General features: G+C 43.7%; 1 protein-coding gene across 1 annotated transcript in view; it reads right to left on the bottom strand.

The window, feature by feature from the left end:
- Nucleotides 1–15,864, bottom strand: part of ADGRD2 (adhesion G protein-coupled receptor D2) — a 238,968-nt gene that overhangs the window by 46,211 nt on the left and 176,893 nt on the right. The window contains exon 16 of the mRNA XM_069748470.1: nt 8,782–8,935. Within this exon, the coding sequence (XP_069604571.1) occupies nt 8,782–8,935 (154 nt within the window). The remainder of the gene's footprint in view (nt 1–8,781; nt 8,936–15,864) is intronic.

The raw sequence follows: 15,864 nt of genomic DNA, 5'->3' as shown, positions 1-15,864 counted from the left end.
GGACAGCGCTGAAAGAGCAGTCAGATATTTGGATGACACTGCTGAACCTACAGCCAGGCATGGTCATGTGTGACAATGGCCGTAACCTAATGGCGGCTCTGAGGCAAGGTGAGATCACACACGTACCTTGCCTGGCCCATGTGCTTAACCTCGTGGTTCAACGTTTTCTGAAAAGCTACCAGGAGCTGCCAGATCTGCTAGTGAAAGTACGCAGTCTCACTGCCCATTTTAGAAAGTCAGCTACAGCTTCAGCCGCCCTTGCCATTCTTCAGCAGCATTTGCAGCTTCCTGCTCATCGACTGGTATGTGATGTCCCCACGAGTTGGAACTCTACACTGCATATGTTTGAAAGGATTTGTGAGCAGAAGAGGGCAGTTGTTGACTACCAACATCAACAAGGCCATCAATATTCAATTCAGACTCCACACATAAGACCTCAGGAGTGGACATGGATGTCCGACATATGTACCATCCTCCAAAACTTTGAGGACAAGATGGTGAGCGGCGATGATGCCATAATTAGAGTCACCATCTCACTTCTCTGCATTCTGAAAACCTCTCTGCTCACAATTAAAGAGGATGCAATGCAGGCAGAGCACGAGAATATGGAGCAAGGAACTATACAGGGGGATTACACTTAGCCCAGCCTCATGTCTTCCCAATGTGGATTGGTAGGCAATGAAGAGGAGGAGGAAGAACAAAAGCTACTTTCATGCACTATAGATGGTACTACAAGCACAGCTGTCATACAGTCTGTTCAGCGGGGATGGCCTGAGGACAGGGAGGAGGATGAGGAGGACAGGATGGTAAGTTGTCCTGTTGGTGAGGACATGGAAGTCTTGCCTGTTAGCAATCTGGCACACATGGCTGACTTTATGTTGCGCTACGTTTCAGGTGGCCCTCGCATTATAAAAAAATTTTGGTGACACTCATTACTGGTTGGTGACACTTCTAGACCCATGCTACAAGGAGAGCTTTCAATCTCTTCTGCCAGAGGCAGAGAGGTGTACTAGAATGTTGCAGTACCAGAGGGCCCTTGTAGCGGAATTACTTAGAAAATTCCCATGTGAGAAGTTAATTCCACAACTCCTCAGAAACCAACAGCCCTTTTTAGGGCTAATTCGGGGGTCCAGAGATTGCAGCGCTAGGCAGGCAGGGCACAGCATATCCACATCAGTGCAAGGCCTGCAGGCTCTGTATGTGCGCACATAGCTCTCACTGCATACATCAAAAAGTTCAATTACTGTCTGCTGCTGCTTCTACTATATAATTGTCTAAGGGTCACTTCCGTCTGTCTGTATGTCCCGGATATTCATTGGTTGCGGCCTCTGTCTGATGGAAATCCAAGTCGCTGATTGGTCTCGCCAGCTGCCTGTCATGGCTGCCGCAAACAATCAGCGACGGCCACAGTTCGATTAGTCCCTCCCTACTCCCCTGCAGTCAGTGCTCGGCGCCCGCTCCATACTCCCCGCAGTCAGTGCCCAGCGCCCGCTCTATACTCCCCACAGTCAGTGCCCAGCGCTCGCGAGACCGCTAAGTGATCTGGGTAATTTTGCAATGCATCCTGGGAACGCAAGATGGGGGCAGCCGGGCACATCGCCAGAGGTTCGCTAGATTTACGCTGGATCCCGCCTGGTGAGTGTATAACCATTTTTTATTTTAATTATTTTTTTTTTTAACAGGGATATGGTGCCCACACTGTTAAATACTATGTGGGCTGTGTTAGATACCGCGTGGCTGCTATATACTACCTGGCCAGTGTTAGATACTATGTGGGCTGTGCTCTATACTGCGTGGGCTGTGTTATATATTACGTGGCCAGTGTTATATACTGGGTGGGCGGCGTTATATACTACATGGCTGCTATATACTACGTGGGCAGTGTTATATACTTCGTGGCTGTGTTCTATACTGCATGCTATATTCTACGTGGCCACTGTTACATACTATGTGGGCTGTGCTATATATTATGTGGCTGCTATATATTGCGTGGCTGCTATATACTGCGTGGCTGCTATATACTGCGTGGCTGCTATATATACTACGTGGGCTGTGATATATACTACGTGGGCTGTGTCATTTACTGCGTGGCCTATATTAACGCATCGGGTATTCTACAACATGTATGTATGCATATACTGTAGCAGCCACATGGTATATACCACAGGCCACACAGTACTCCTATATACTACGTGGCCTGTGCTATATACTATGTGGCTGTTATATACATACATATATATTCTAGAATACACGATGCGTTAGAATCGGGCCACCATCTAGTATTTAATATTTACCTTGCTGCAGTTATCTGTGGCAATTTTTTTTTCTTCACCTTATACCTGCTCCTTTTATTCTAAAGCAATCCATAGCCTCCCTATTTGTACATTTATTTGCTTGCAGACTACAGCCAGGTCATTCTAAATCGAAGAGCATGCAAATCAATTTTCTTTTTTGTCCCAGGCATCATAAATCATATGTGAGTGTGGCCAAAAAAATTTTTTTTGTGTCATAGCCAACTTGTTGACAATTTAGCTGTGCACAAAAAAAAAAAAAAATCAAGGCCACATTTAGCTCAGTTTGTTAAGTCAGGCTGAGGCCTTGTGTATTTGTTGTGGAAAAATCGTAGCTTCACAGGCATACGTACCATAGTTCTGTGTGCTAGCCTTGTTTCATTTTTATTTATGCATTTTTTTAAATTTCACATACAACAGAACAAATAATTATACAGTCTGCTATCCGTGTCTGCGGCCTTTAGTATCTGTGGTGGAAAAATCATACCTTTGAATGAATACTGATCCGATATAATTTTGCTCCAAATAAAAATATTTGTGTTGAGCTTTTGAAATAGTTCAGCAGTCCATTTAAAATGGGCAAGGCAAGGGGCAAGTGATGGGGAAGTGGACGTGATGCTGATGGTGCATGCAGAGGACGAGGCCGTGGCCAAGCTGAAAGCAGGCCACAACAAAGACCCACATCTTGCTCGACCTTCCTGTCCCAGTTTCTAGGGGATCGCAGCACACCACTATTGAAGCCAGTGTAGTGTGAAACTGTTGAAGGTTAGATAGCGGATAATGCTTCCAGTCACTTAGCCACCACCACCTTGTCTTCTACACGATCAAGTCTGAGTAGCCGTGAGTGTTGTCAGGATATTCCTCACCCTGATCCTCTTCCTCCCACCGTGCAGACTGCCCTGAAACAACTGATCCCACACTTGGACACTCTGAAGAGCTGTTCAGTTTTCTCTTTCAAGATTCCGGACTCTCGGCCGGTCAACTTGAAGTGGGGCCAGATGAGATCGCATTTAGCGATGCCCAAAGCTTTGACCAGCCATGGTCACACAAAGACGATGGTGGGAAAGTGTCACAAGAGATGGACGATGATGAGACAATTGCCAGAAAGTCAGGAGGAGGAGCAGGGTGTGGACGTGGAAGACGAGGTGGTGGATGACAGTGACTGACCGAACCAGGCAGGAGGACATGCAGAGCGAGGACAGCAGCACACATGGGGAAGGAGTAATATCACCCCAACAGGCAGGAAGAAGCAATGTGGTGGCAACAGACAGAAGGTGTGCATCCGTTCCCCATAACACCAACATTGTCATTGCCAATCAAACTGTTAGATCTTCCAGAGTCAGGTTATTTAAAGACTCTGCCTATAACCCCACACAGGCCATTTGCAGAACCTGCCATGCCTGCATCAGCAGGGGTAGCAAAACTACCAGCCTGACCACCACCAGCATAATCAGGCACATGGCAGCAAAGCACCCGACTGTGGGACAAACCCCAAGCTCCAGGAACACTGTCTGCAGGTGACAACACTGCTTCTTCCACTGTTTTGCGTAGAAGCCAATCCCCAGTCCACCGTGCATGTGAAGATGTCTCTAGCCCCTGCACCTGTTGTTGCCCACAGTCAAGCAGCACCATCATCAAGCCCGTCCACGTCCTTGTCCCAGCACACAGCTTTCTGTTGTCTATACCCAAGTCATTGGTATGCAAGTGGAAATACCCAGCCAACGCCCCACAGGCCACAGTACTAAATTCAAACATTTCTCTTCTGCTTGCCCTCAAAATGTTGCCTTTTAGGCTTGTTGTGATGAAAGCTTTCCACAACCTGATGGCGGTGGCAGTGCCAAGGTACTCGGTCTCCAGTCACCACTATTTCTCCCGGTGTGCCGTCCCTGCATTACACCAGCATGTGTCCCACAACATTACCCTGCCCTCAACAATGCTGTTACTGGGAAAGTCCACCTAAACACAGACACGTGGACATGTGCTTGTGGCCAGGGATGGTACATCTTACTGACGGCACACTGGGTTAACATAGTGGACGCCGGGACCCACTCGGACCATGGGATGGAACACAAACTCCCCACGCCGAGGATTCCAGGTGCTACGTCAATCAGGGTTGCCCCCCCAGTCTACAGCTCCTGCACCTCCTCCTCTTCAGCCTCCATGTCCAAAAGTAGCATCAGTCAGAAGCTGGAGGCACTGCAGCACTGCCTCAGCATAGGAGACAAACAGCACAATACAGAAGAGTTGTGGACAGCGCTGAAAGAGCAGTCAGATATTTGGATGACACTGCTGAACCTACAGCCAGGCATGGTCATGTGTGACAATGGCCGTAACCTAATGGCGGCTCTGAGGCAAGGTGAGATCACACACGTACCTTGCCTGGCCCATGTGCTTAACCTCGTGGTTCAACGTTTTCTGAAAAGCTACCAGGAGCTGCCAGATCTGCTAGTGAAAGTACGCAGTCTCACTGCCCATTTTAGAAAGTCAGCTACAGCTTCAGCCGCCCTTGCCATTCTTCAGCAGCATTTGCAACTTCCTGCTCATCGACTGGTATGTGATGTCCCCACGAGTTGGAACTCTACACTGCATATGTTTGAAAGGATTTGTGAGCAGAAGAGGGCAGTTGTTGACTACCAACATCAACAAGGCCATCAATATTCAATTCAGACTCCACACATAAGACCTCAGGAGTGGACATGGATGTCCGACATATGTACCATCCTCCAAAACTTTGAGGACAAGATGGTGAGCGGCGATGATGCCATAATTAGAGTCACCATCTCACTTCTCTGCATTCTGAAAACCTCTCTGCTCACAATTAAAGAGGATGCAATGCAGGCAGAGCACGAGAATATGGAGCAAGGAACTATACAGGGGGATTACACTTAGCCCAGCCTCATGTCTTCCCAATGTGGATTGGTAGGCAATGAAGAGGAGGAGGAAGAACAAAAGCTACTTTCATGCACTATAGATGGTACTACAAGCACAGCTGTCATACAGTCTGTTCAGCGGGGATGGCCTGAGGACAGGGAGGAGGATGAGGAGGACAGGATGGTAAGTTGTCCTGTTGGTGAGGACATGGAAGTCTTGCCTGTTAGCAATCTGGCACACATGGCTGACTTTATGTTGCGCTACGTTTCAGGTGGCCCTCGCATTATAAAAAAATTTTGGTGACACTCATTACTGGTTGGTGACACTTCTAGACCCATGCTACAAGGAGAGCTTTCAATCTCTTCTGCCAGAGGCAGAGAGGTGTACTAGAATGTTGCAGTACCAGAGGGCCCTTGTAGCGGAATTACTTAGAAAATTCCCATGTGAGAACGCTGGCAGCAGACGTCAGAGTTTGTTGTACAACCAAGGAGTCCAAGCGAGAGAGACAGAAGTACAATCCAGCTCAGGCAGGGGAACAATGGCAAAGTTTTGGGACAGTTTTCTCAGACCCTCCCATCATGTCGGCACAGAGGCAAGGGGTGCTGTCACAAGAAGTGCAATGTTTGGGAAGATGCTGAGGGAGTACCTTGCAGATCGTACAAACGTCCTCCGGGATTCTTCTGTTAATTTTAATTATTGGGTATCCAAGCTGGACACGTGGCATGAACTGGCTCTCTTGGAGGTCCTGGCCTGCCCTGCTGCTAGCGTTCTGTCAGAGCGGGTTTTTAGTGCTGCTGGTGGGATTATAACAGATAAGCACATCCACCTGTCAACTGAAAAGGCTGACTCTTATAAAAATGAACAAGGGCTGGATTGGGCAGATTTCTGTACACCACCAAGTGAAAACAGTGAAACATAACCTCTAATATATTGTGGTTTTTGTGGAAGTGTATTGTCATGCACCTCTCCCCAACCACACATGGGTATTCGCTTCCTGATTTTGTCCATTTGGTGTTATCCTCCTCCTTATCCTCATCATCCACAACCAGTACAACACCAGGGTGAACATATTCCAAGATGCAAAAGTCACTAAATGTTTGTGCAAGGATGTTTGTCTGACGCCCGTTACTAATTAGAAACCAAAATAAACTCCTCCAGGGGAACGGTCATCAAAATGAGATGTACGTATATTTTTACCATTTATTCTGATATATTCCAGTTTTAATATTTCGGCACCGTCCTTTTATGACCCAGTGCTTTTTTTATATATATTCCTGTCTCTGAGCTGTTGCTAGGGACAAACATATCTCGTTGAACCTGTGTTCGCCCCTCCCTTTTGTTATTTACTTTCATCTGCACAAATTAAGTATTAACTTTATTCTGTGGGACAGTACGATTATGGCGATACTCTAAATTAAGATAGTTTTATTAATGCTTTATTTGATTTGTACAATAAAAAGTCAGAAAAAAAAACATTTTTCCCACACTGGAGCTGTATGTTTTGCATGTTAACATGCAGATTTCATTGTTGCCATTTTGAAGTACATAACGGTATGTATCCCGAACTTTGCTGTTTGGGTTCGTCTATCTCTAGTGATGGACAAATCCAAACAGTAAAGTTTGGCATCTGTACCAAACCCCTGCTGTTCGGGCATGGACACCGAACACTGACTTCACCAGGAAGTCTGTTACTGTTCGGGTTCAGCCCCCGAACACCAGGTATTTGTCTTGCCATCATATGCATAACAGCGAGGTAAAAACGGCTTCTGATCGCCAGTAAAATCGCCACCATCGGTCAGAGAGCAGTGGTTCCCACGCTGTCAAATGACAGTGTGAGGCCACAGCTGTGATAGAAGGTATAAAGTTTATCTCCGGTCACTCGTGTCAACCGCTCCCATCAGCCGATGCCTGCCGCCACTAACAGCAGTGAAAGCAGGCAGTGGCTGATGGGAGTATTCATCAGCTGGTGCCCGCATTGTAAAGAAATAATTAAGAAAAAAAAAAAAGGTGTGGGTAACCCGTATTTTTGATAACCAGCCAGGCAAAACTCACAGCTGTGGGCTGCAACCCTCATCTGTCAGCTTCAACAAGGTTGGTTTTTAAGAATAGAGGGGTCCCCACTCCGATCTTTTCAATTATTTAAATAAATTTTAAAAAATGGCGTGGTGTCCCATCCTATTTTTAACAACCAGCCAAGCTAAAGCAGACAGTTGGGGGATGGTATTCTCAGGCTGGTAAGGGGCCATGAATATTGCTCCCCAGCCTAAAAATATCATCCCACAGCAGCCCAAAAAAGGCGCATCTATTAGATATGACAATTCTGGCACTTTGCCCAGCTCTTCCCACTTGCCCTGTAGCGGAGACAAGTGGGGTACACATTTGTGGGGTTGATGTCACCTTTGTATTGTCATGTGACATCATGCCGACGGCTTAGTAATGGAGAGGCATCTATAAAGACACCTAACCATTACAAACCCTACAGTTGTATGGTAAATTAAGACACAGCCAAAATAAAGTCCTTTATTTGAAATAAAATAAAACACACTATTTTTAAATAAAAATGGAAAACACAGTTCTGCTCACCTAACGCCTAATTCCACTGAATCCCTCGTCTCCTGTAATAAAACAAAAAAAAAAACAAAAAAAACAACAACAATATCCCTCACTTGTCCATCATTCTGTCCCATGCCGTAATCGATGTATGGGGGATGAACAGTTTTAAATCTGCATGGTGCCAAGATACCACCATTCAGGCTCAGAACCACTGGGGAATGAGCTACTGCGAGCTCAGCCTCAGTGACGTCATTGAGGTTACTGCAGGTCACTGAGGCTGTGGTGAGATCCCTGGTAGCACTAGTCATTGAATAACCGCATGTTTTAGTCCCCTAATGAGGCTAAAAATTAAAATGAAAAAAATATTTATAACAATAACATACAACACATGTAATAAAAGTTAATCACATTATTACTACTCAGTGCTTGCCTTAGAAACAAAACCTTAAAATACAAAAACAGAACAGAATTGCTGTTTTTTTTTTTTTTTTATCCAACTTCATAAAAAGGTTTTTTTTTTGCCATTTTGAGTCAAACTAAAACCCATCCTGCCTTTATATGTCAACGTTAAAGAAAACTAGTTGTATACACTTGTAGATTTTGGTTCAGCACAAAAAAAGGCTTTACTTACTGCTACAATTACTCATGGACATTAAAAAAGCATTTATTCTCAGAAATTGATGAATTGGCTAGTTGTTTACTCCCAGTGTTTAAACTGCCCAGCAACTCACGGAGGGTACGAGAGTAGCTCAGGTATTGTCATTGAAAGCTTTTCTTTACAGGACAGACGTGGTTATGCCGGGTCTTTGTGTTGGAAGGTCACTGAACGGAGCTGCTAACACCATTGTCACAGGCATACATAGACTTCGCTAATATGTTTTACAGGAATAATAGCAGAGGAGCACGCATGTATAAATAAAGCAATATACAGCCCGCCCGGCCTTGCATTCTTCACCTACGGAAAATGCCCTTATGAAAGAATTACCAGATCCTGCACAACTTCTTAAGATCTACATGAGCATTAAAATAAAATTGAATAAAAAAAATAAGAAAAAAAGAACCTCACCCCATCCAGTGATGTAGTAAAATTTCATTCTTCTGTCCTCACTCATGTTAACTGCAACGACTTTACTCCATAAGAGTAAGCCTTCCACCAACATCCATGCAAAGGCCGCCATATAAAAAAGATGGAGTCCAGCCGTAACGGTTACACATGCAGCCTAATAGAGGGTGCGAAAAAAACAAAAGAGATTGAGGTTATATTTTGCATTGTGCAGAGAGGTCTAAATTTATGGTTTATTTAAAGCACAAATAGCAGAAAAGCACAATCGTGCCGACTTCATCCTCCACAACATGGTAAAATTGCTGCTGGTGCACATATGCGCCTTATCAGTCCAGGCACTACCCACTGATTTTGAGCGGATAGTTCTAAAAGGTGCTGGACCTCACTGTGTATTCCTTCATCCAATGGCATTGCCGCCCTGAAGTACAGTAAAAGTCTCCTTCTCCAGCATTACCTGATGGAGTTTGACAGACAGGAAAGCAATAAAAGACAAAGACCCACACCTGACTTCTGGTAATTTTTTGTCTCAGCTGCTAAAGACCAATTACATGGTAAAAAAAAATAAAAAATTATGGAAAATATTTATGGATCTAAATTGCATAATTCGTTGAGAATACAATGATATATCAATGATCTCCAAATCAACAAAATTATTATCCAATTGAGGGGTGGATTTTAAATCACCCCGAAAATCAAACTAAAAAAAGTTCTATCACAGGAGGATCTAATCCTTCTATATCATTGCAAAACACTTTTTCGGTGATTCCTTTGTACCTCCGTTCATACTGTACCCACTCACACAAATGATACACCATTTGAAAGGTAAACGTGCCCCCTTCAGCAAGAAAATAACCAAACAAACCACATATCCATGATGTGAACACAAAGTATAGTTTAAACATTATTTTTTATAAAACTGCAGTAAGGAAAAATGACCTGCAGGTGGCACCACACTACCCCAAAGCATACAAACACAAAGCTGAAACAAATCCTAACATTTGCCTTGGGGGCTTTCCAGCTTGCCAAACTCCTTGCCCAGCCGATTTCAGGCAGGTACATTTCAAATATTTGCTACATATGTGGAAGGAGAATAAAAATAAAACTTTACCTGTTTAAGACTTCAGCTTTAAAACTGAAGATATAAATGAATGCAGCCTAAAAGGGACCGGACAGGTTCTGAACCATCAGATTTTTTGTATTATAGGACAGTCATTGAAAAGACTAGCTATCTTCCTTCTAAGGTTGCAGCTTATTGGTGACCTGGAGTCTCCTCTGGTTCCAAGTAAAAAACTGCAGCGTTGACATAACTCAGACAGCACATTGTTTCCTGATGGGAGAGATTGGTGGAAACAACCTTGCAAAAATTGAAAAAAAAAAAAAATCCAACCGTAGGGGAAAAAAAAAAAGGCAAAATAATCTGCAGATATTACTTTTTTGTTTAAAGGGATATTCCCAATTTTTATACAATGATGTAAATATGCTCAGTTATGGGGTCAATTCTCTATCATTTTTACTGTCAAAGTGGCACTGCTGTACAGGGAGCTGCTCCGTTCACATACATAGGGCTGTGTTGCACTTCCCTACACTGCAGATACAGTTAGGGCCAGAAATATTTGGACAGTGACACAAGTTTTGTTATTTTAGCTGTTTACAAAAACATGTTCAGAAATACAATTATATATATAATATGGGCTGAAAGTGCACACTCCCAGCTGCAATATGATAGTTTCCACATCCAAATCGGAGAAAGGGTTTAGGAATCATAGCTCTGTAATGCATAGCGTCCTCTTTTTCAAGGGACCAAAAGTAATTGGACAATGGACTCTAAGGGCTGCAATTAACTCTGAAGGCGTCTCCCTCGTTAACCTGTAATCAATGAAGTAGTTAAAAGGTCAGGGGTGGATTCCAGGTGTGTGGTTTTGCATTTGGAAGCTGTTGCTGTGAGCAGACAACATGCGGTCAAAGGAACTCTCAATTGAGGTGAAGCAGAACATCCTGAGGCTGAAAAAAAAGAAAAAATCCATCAGAGAGATAGCAGACATGCTTGGAGTAGCAAAATCAACAGTTGGGTACATTCTGAGAAAAAAGGAATTGACTGGTGAGCTTGGGAACTCAAAAAGGCCTGGGCGTCCACGGATGACAACAGTGGTGGATGATCGCCGCATACTTAATTTGGTGAAGAAGAACCCATTCACAACATCAACTGAAGTCCAGAACACTCTCAGTGAAGTAGGTGTATCTGTCTCTAAGTCAACAGTAAAGAGAAGACACCATGACAGTAAATACAAAGGGTTCACATCTAGATGCAAACCATTCATCAATACCAAAAATAGACAGGCCAGAGTTAAATTTGCAGAAAAACACCTCAAGAAGCCAGCTCAGTTCTGGAAAAGTATTCTATGGACAGATGAGACAAAGATCAACCTGTACCAGAATGATGGGAAGAAAAAAGTTTGGAGAAGAAAGGGAACGGCACATGATCCAAGGCACACCACATCCTCTGTAAAACATGGTGGAGGCAACGTGATGGCATGGGTATGCATGGCTTTCAATGGCACTGGGTCACTTGTGTTTATTGATGACATAAGAGCAGACAAGAGTAGCCGGATGAATTCTGAAGTGTACCGGGATATACTTTCAGCCCAGATTCAGCCAAATGCTGCAAAGTTGATTGGACGGCGCTTCATAGTACAGATGGACAATGACCCCAAGCATACAGCCAAAGCTACCCAGGAGTTCATGAGTGCCAAAAAGTGGAACATTCTGCAATGGCCAAGTCAATCTCCAGATCTAAACCCAATTGAGCATGCATTTCACTTGCTCAAATCCAGACTTAAGACGCACAAACAAGCAAGACCTGAAGGCTGCGGCTGTAAAGGCCTGGCAAAGCATTATGAAGGAGGAAACCCAGCGTTTGGTGATGTCCATGGGTTCCAGACTTAAGGCAGTGATTGCCTCCAAAGGATTTGCAACAAAATATTGAAAATAAAAATATTTTGTTTGGGTTATGTTTATTTGTCCAATTACTTTTGACCTCCTAAAATGTGGAGTGTTTGTAAAGAAATGTGTACAATTCCTACATTTTCTATCATATATTTTTGTTCAACCCTTCAAATTAAACGTTACAATCTGCACTTGAATTCTGTTGTAGAGGTTTCATTTCAAATCCAATGTGGTGGCTAGGGTTGAGCGAAACGGGTCGAACATTTTCAAAAGTCGCCGACTTTTGGCTAAGTCGGGGTTTCATGAAACCCGATCCGACCCCTGTGCGGGGTCGGCCATGCGGTACGCGACTTTCGCGCCAAAGTCGCGTTTCAATGACGCGAAAAGCGCCATTTCTCAGCCAATGAAGGTAAACGCAGAGTGTGGGCAGCGTGATGACATAGGTCCTGGTCCCCACCATCTTAGAGAAGGGCATTGCAGTGATTGGCTTGCTGTCTGCGACGTCACAGGGGCTATAAAGAGGCGTTCCCGCCGACCGCCATCTTACTGCTGCTGATCTGAGCTTAGGGAGAGGTTGCTGCCGCTTTGTCAGAAGCAGGGATAGCGTTAGGCAGGGTCCATTAACCACAAAACCGCTTGTGCTGCAGCGATTTGCACTGTCCAACACCACCCTCGGTGTGCAGGGACAGTGGAAGTTTTTTTTTTTTTTTTTTTCCCCTCAGCGCTGTAGCTCATTGGGCTGCCCTAGAAGGCTCCCTGATAGCTGCATTGCTGTGTGTACGCCGCTGTGCAAACCAACTGCTTTTTTCAAAGCACAAATCCTCTTGTTCCTTCCTTTCTGCACAGCTATCTTTTTTGTTTGTCCACACTTTTTATTTCATTTGTGCATCAGTCCACTCCTTATTGCTGCCTGCCATACCTGGCTGAGATTACTGCAGGCAGGGAGATAGTAGCTGCCTGCCATACCTGGCTGAGATTACTGCAGGCAGGGAGATAGTAATTGTAGGACATTCCCTGTTTTTTTTTTTTTTTTTTTTTTGGTGGGAGATTAAGATTGGCAATTTGGCATTTCTGCTAGAGTGCCATTCCTGTGTGTGCCATCTCTCTCACATAGTGGGCCATAGAAAGCCTTTTCATTTTTCTGTATTTTTTTTTGTGGGGTGTATAAATTCTCCCTGATAAAAATACAGTGGGAGATTAATATTGGCCTTTGGGCTTGTGTGCCAGTCCTGAGTGTGCCATCTCTCTCACAAATAGTGGGCCATAGAAAGCCTATTTATTTTTTTTTTTGGTTTTATAAATTCTCCCTGAAAAAAAGGGAGATTAATATTGGCCTCTGGGCTTGTGTGCCAGTCCTGAGCGTGCCATCTGTGCCAGCCCTGAGCGTGCCATCTCTCTCACAAATAGTGGGCCATAGAAAGCCTATTTAATTTTTTTTTTTGTTTTATAAATTTTCCCTGAAAAAAGGGAGATTAATATTGGCCTCTGGGCTTGTGTGCCAGTTGTGAGCGTGCCATCTGTGCCAGTCCTGAGCGTGCCATCTCTCTCACAAATAGTGGGCCATAGAAAGCCTATTTAAATATTTTTTTGGTTTTATAAATTCTCCCAGAAAAAAAGGGAGATTAATATTGGCCTCTGGGCTTGTGTGCCAGTCCTGAGCGTGCCATCTGTGCCAGCCAGCCCTGAGCGTGCCATCTCTCTCACAAATAGTGGGCCATAGAAAGCCTATTTAATTTTTTTTTTTGTTTTATCAATTTTCCCTGAAAAAAGGGAGATTAATATTGGCCTCTGGGCTTGTGTGCCAGTTGTGAGCGTGCCATCTGTGCCAGTCCTGAGCGTGCCATCTCTCTCACAAATAGTGGGCCATAGAAAGCCTATTTAAATATTTTTTTGGTTTTATAAATTCTCCCAGAAAAAAAGGGAGATTAATATTGGCCTCTGGGCTTCTGTGCCAGTCCTGAGCGTGCCATCTGTGCCAGTCCTGAGCGTCCCATCTCTCTCACAAATAGTGGGCCATAGAAAGCCTATTTTATTTTTTTTTTGGGTTTTAGAAATTCTCCCTGAAAAAAGGGAGATTAATATTGGCCTCTGGGCTTGTGTGCCAGTTGTGAGCGTGCCATCTGTGCCAGTCCTGAGCGTGCCATCTCTCTCACAAATAGTGGGCCATAGAAAGCCTATTTAAATATTTTTTTGGTTTTATAAATTCTCCCAGAAAAAAAGGGAGATTAATATTGGCCTCTGGGCTTCTGTGCCAGTCCTGAGCGTGCCATCTGTGCCAGTCCTGAGCGTCCCATCTCTCTCACAAATAGTGGGCCATAGAAAGCCTATTTTATTTTTTTTTTGGGTTTCAGAAATTCTCCCTGGAAAAAAAAAGGGAGATTAATATTGCCCTTTGGGCTTGTGTGCCAGTACTAAGCGTTCCATCTCTCTCTCTCTCTCAGTCAGTGGGCCATAGAACGCATATTTTTGGTTTTATTTGTTTTCTAAATTCTCCCTGAAAAAATCATTTTATTTTATTTGGTTTCTAAATTCTTCCTGATAAAATCATATTTTTTTTATTATTTTTATTTCTAAAGTCTCCCTGAAAAAAAAAAAAAAAAAACAACCAAAAAAACAGTGGGAGATTAATATTGGCCTTTCTGCTTGTGTGCCAGTCTTGACTCCTGGGTGTGCCATCTCTCTCTCTCTCTCTCTCTCTCTCTCTCTCTCTCCAATTGTGGTCCATAGAAAGCCTATATTTTTTTTCCTTGATTTGGGTTCTAAAATCTACCAGAGAAAATAACTACATCAATCATTGGTAGAAAAATATTGGCCTCTGGGTTTGTGTGCCACTCCTGACTCCTGTGTGCGTCATCTCTCAGTCAGTGGGCCATAGAACGCCTATTTTTGTTTTTATTTGTTTTATAAATTCTCCCTGAAAAAATCATTTTATTTTATTTGGTTTCTAAATTCTTCCTGATAAAATCATATTTTTTTTATTATTTTTTTTTCTAAAGTCTCCCTGAAAAAAAAAAAAAAAAAAAAAACAAAAAAAAAAACAGTGGGAGATTAATATTGGCCTTTCTGCTTGTGTGCCAGTCTTGACTCCTGGGTGTGCCATCTCTCTCTCTCTCTCTCTCCAATTGTGGTCCATAGAAAGCCTACATTTTTTTTCCTTGATTTGGGTTCCAAAATCTACCAGAGAAAATAACTCCATCAATCATTGGTAGAAAAATATTGGCCTCTGGGCTTGTGTGCCACTCCTGATTCCTGTGTGCGTCATCTCTCACTCAGTGGCCCATAGAAAGCATATAGTTTGTTACATTTGTTTTCTAAATTCTCCCTGCAAAAATCTATTTTTTTTTTTTTGGGGGGTTTCTAAAGTGTTCCTGAAAAAAATAAAAATAAAAAAAAAATAATAGTGTGACATTAATATTAACATTTGTGCTTCAGTGACAGTCCTGCGTGTGGGGCATCTCTCTAATTTGCAGCCACCAAAAAAAGAGTGTGTAACATTGGGCCTGATTTTCGCTGTGGTCTCACCAACCTGTAAAGGGGTAGCTAAATCATACTGAAGTTATAGCTCACCGTGTAAGTTGTGTGACTGCAACAAATAACGTTAGTTTGGTTACGTTTTTAAAACAATGAGGAAGTCTAGTGGAAGAGGTCGTGGCCGGGGGCGTTCATTGTCAGCTGGTAATGAGGGTAGTGGTAGTGGTGGAGCATCAGGTGGTCGTGGGGGAAAAAATATTGCACCTAAGTCTGGAGCTGTGGAGCCAGGTTCGTCGTCCGGCTACACAAGGCCTCGAACGCTCCCTTTTCTGGGATTAGGAAAACCGCTTTTAAAGCCGGAGCAGCAAGAGCAAGTTTTGGCTTATCTTGCTGACTCAGCCTCTAGCTCTTTTGCCTCATCTCGTGAAACTGGTAAAAGTAAAAGCAGCGCGTCGTTAGTGGATGTTCACGGTCAGGGACAAGTCACTTCCTTGTCCTCTTCAGCAAAAACAACAACAGAGAAGAATGCAGCAGGCGACACAACGGGTTACTCCATGGAGCTCTTTACACATACCGTCCCTGGCTTAGAAAGTGAAGCAGTTAACAGTCCATGCCCATTACAAATTGAATCTGACATGGAGTGCACTGACGCACAGCCACAGCCAGACTACT

Source organism: Ranitomeya imitator, chromosome 2 (assembly GCF_032444005.1).
Source record: "Ranitomeya imitator isolate aRanImi1 chromosome 2, aRanImi1.pri, whole genome shotgun sequence".
In the NCBI taxonomy this organism is placed as follows: Eukaryota; Metazoa; Chordata; class Amphibia; order Anura; family Dendrobatidae; genus Ranitomeya; species Ranitomeya imitator.
The sequence above is the reverse complement of the archived record's forward strand: the minus strand, read 5'-3'. Positions and strand labels throughout refer to the sequence as shown.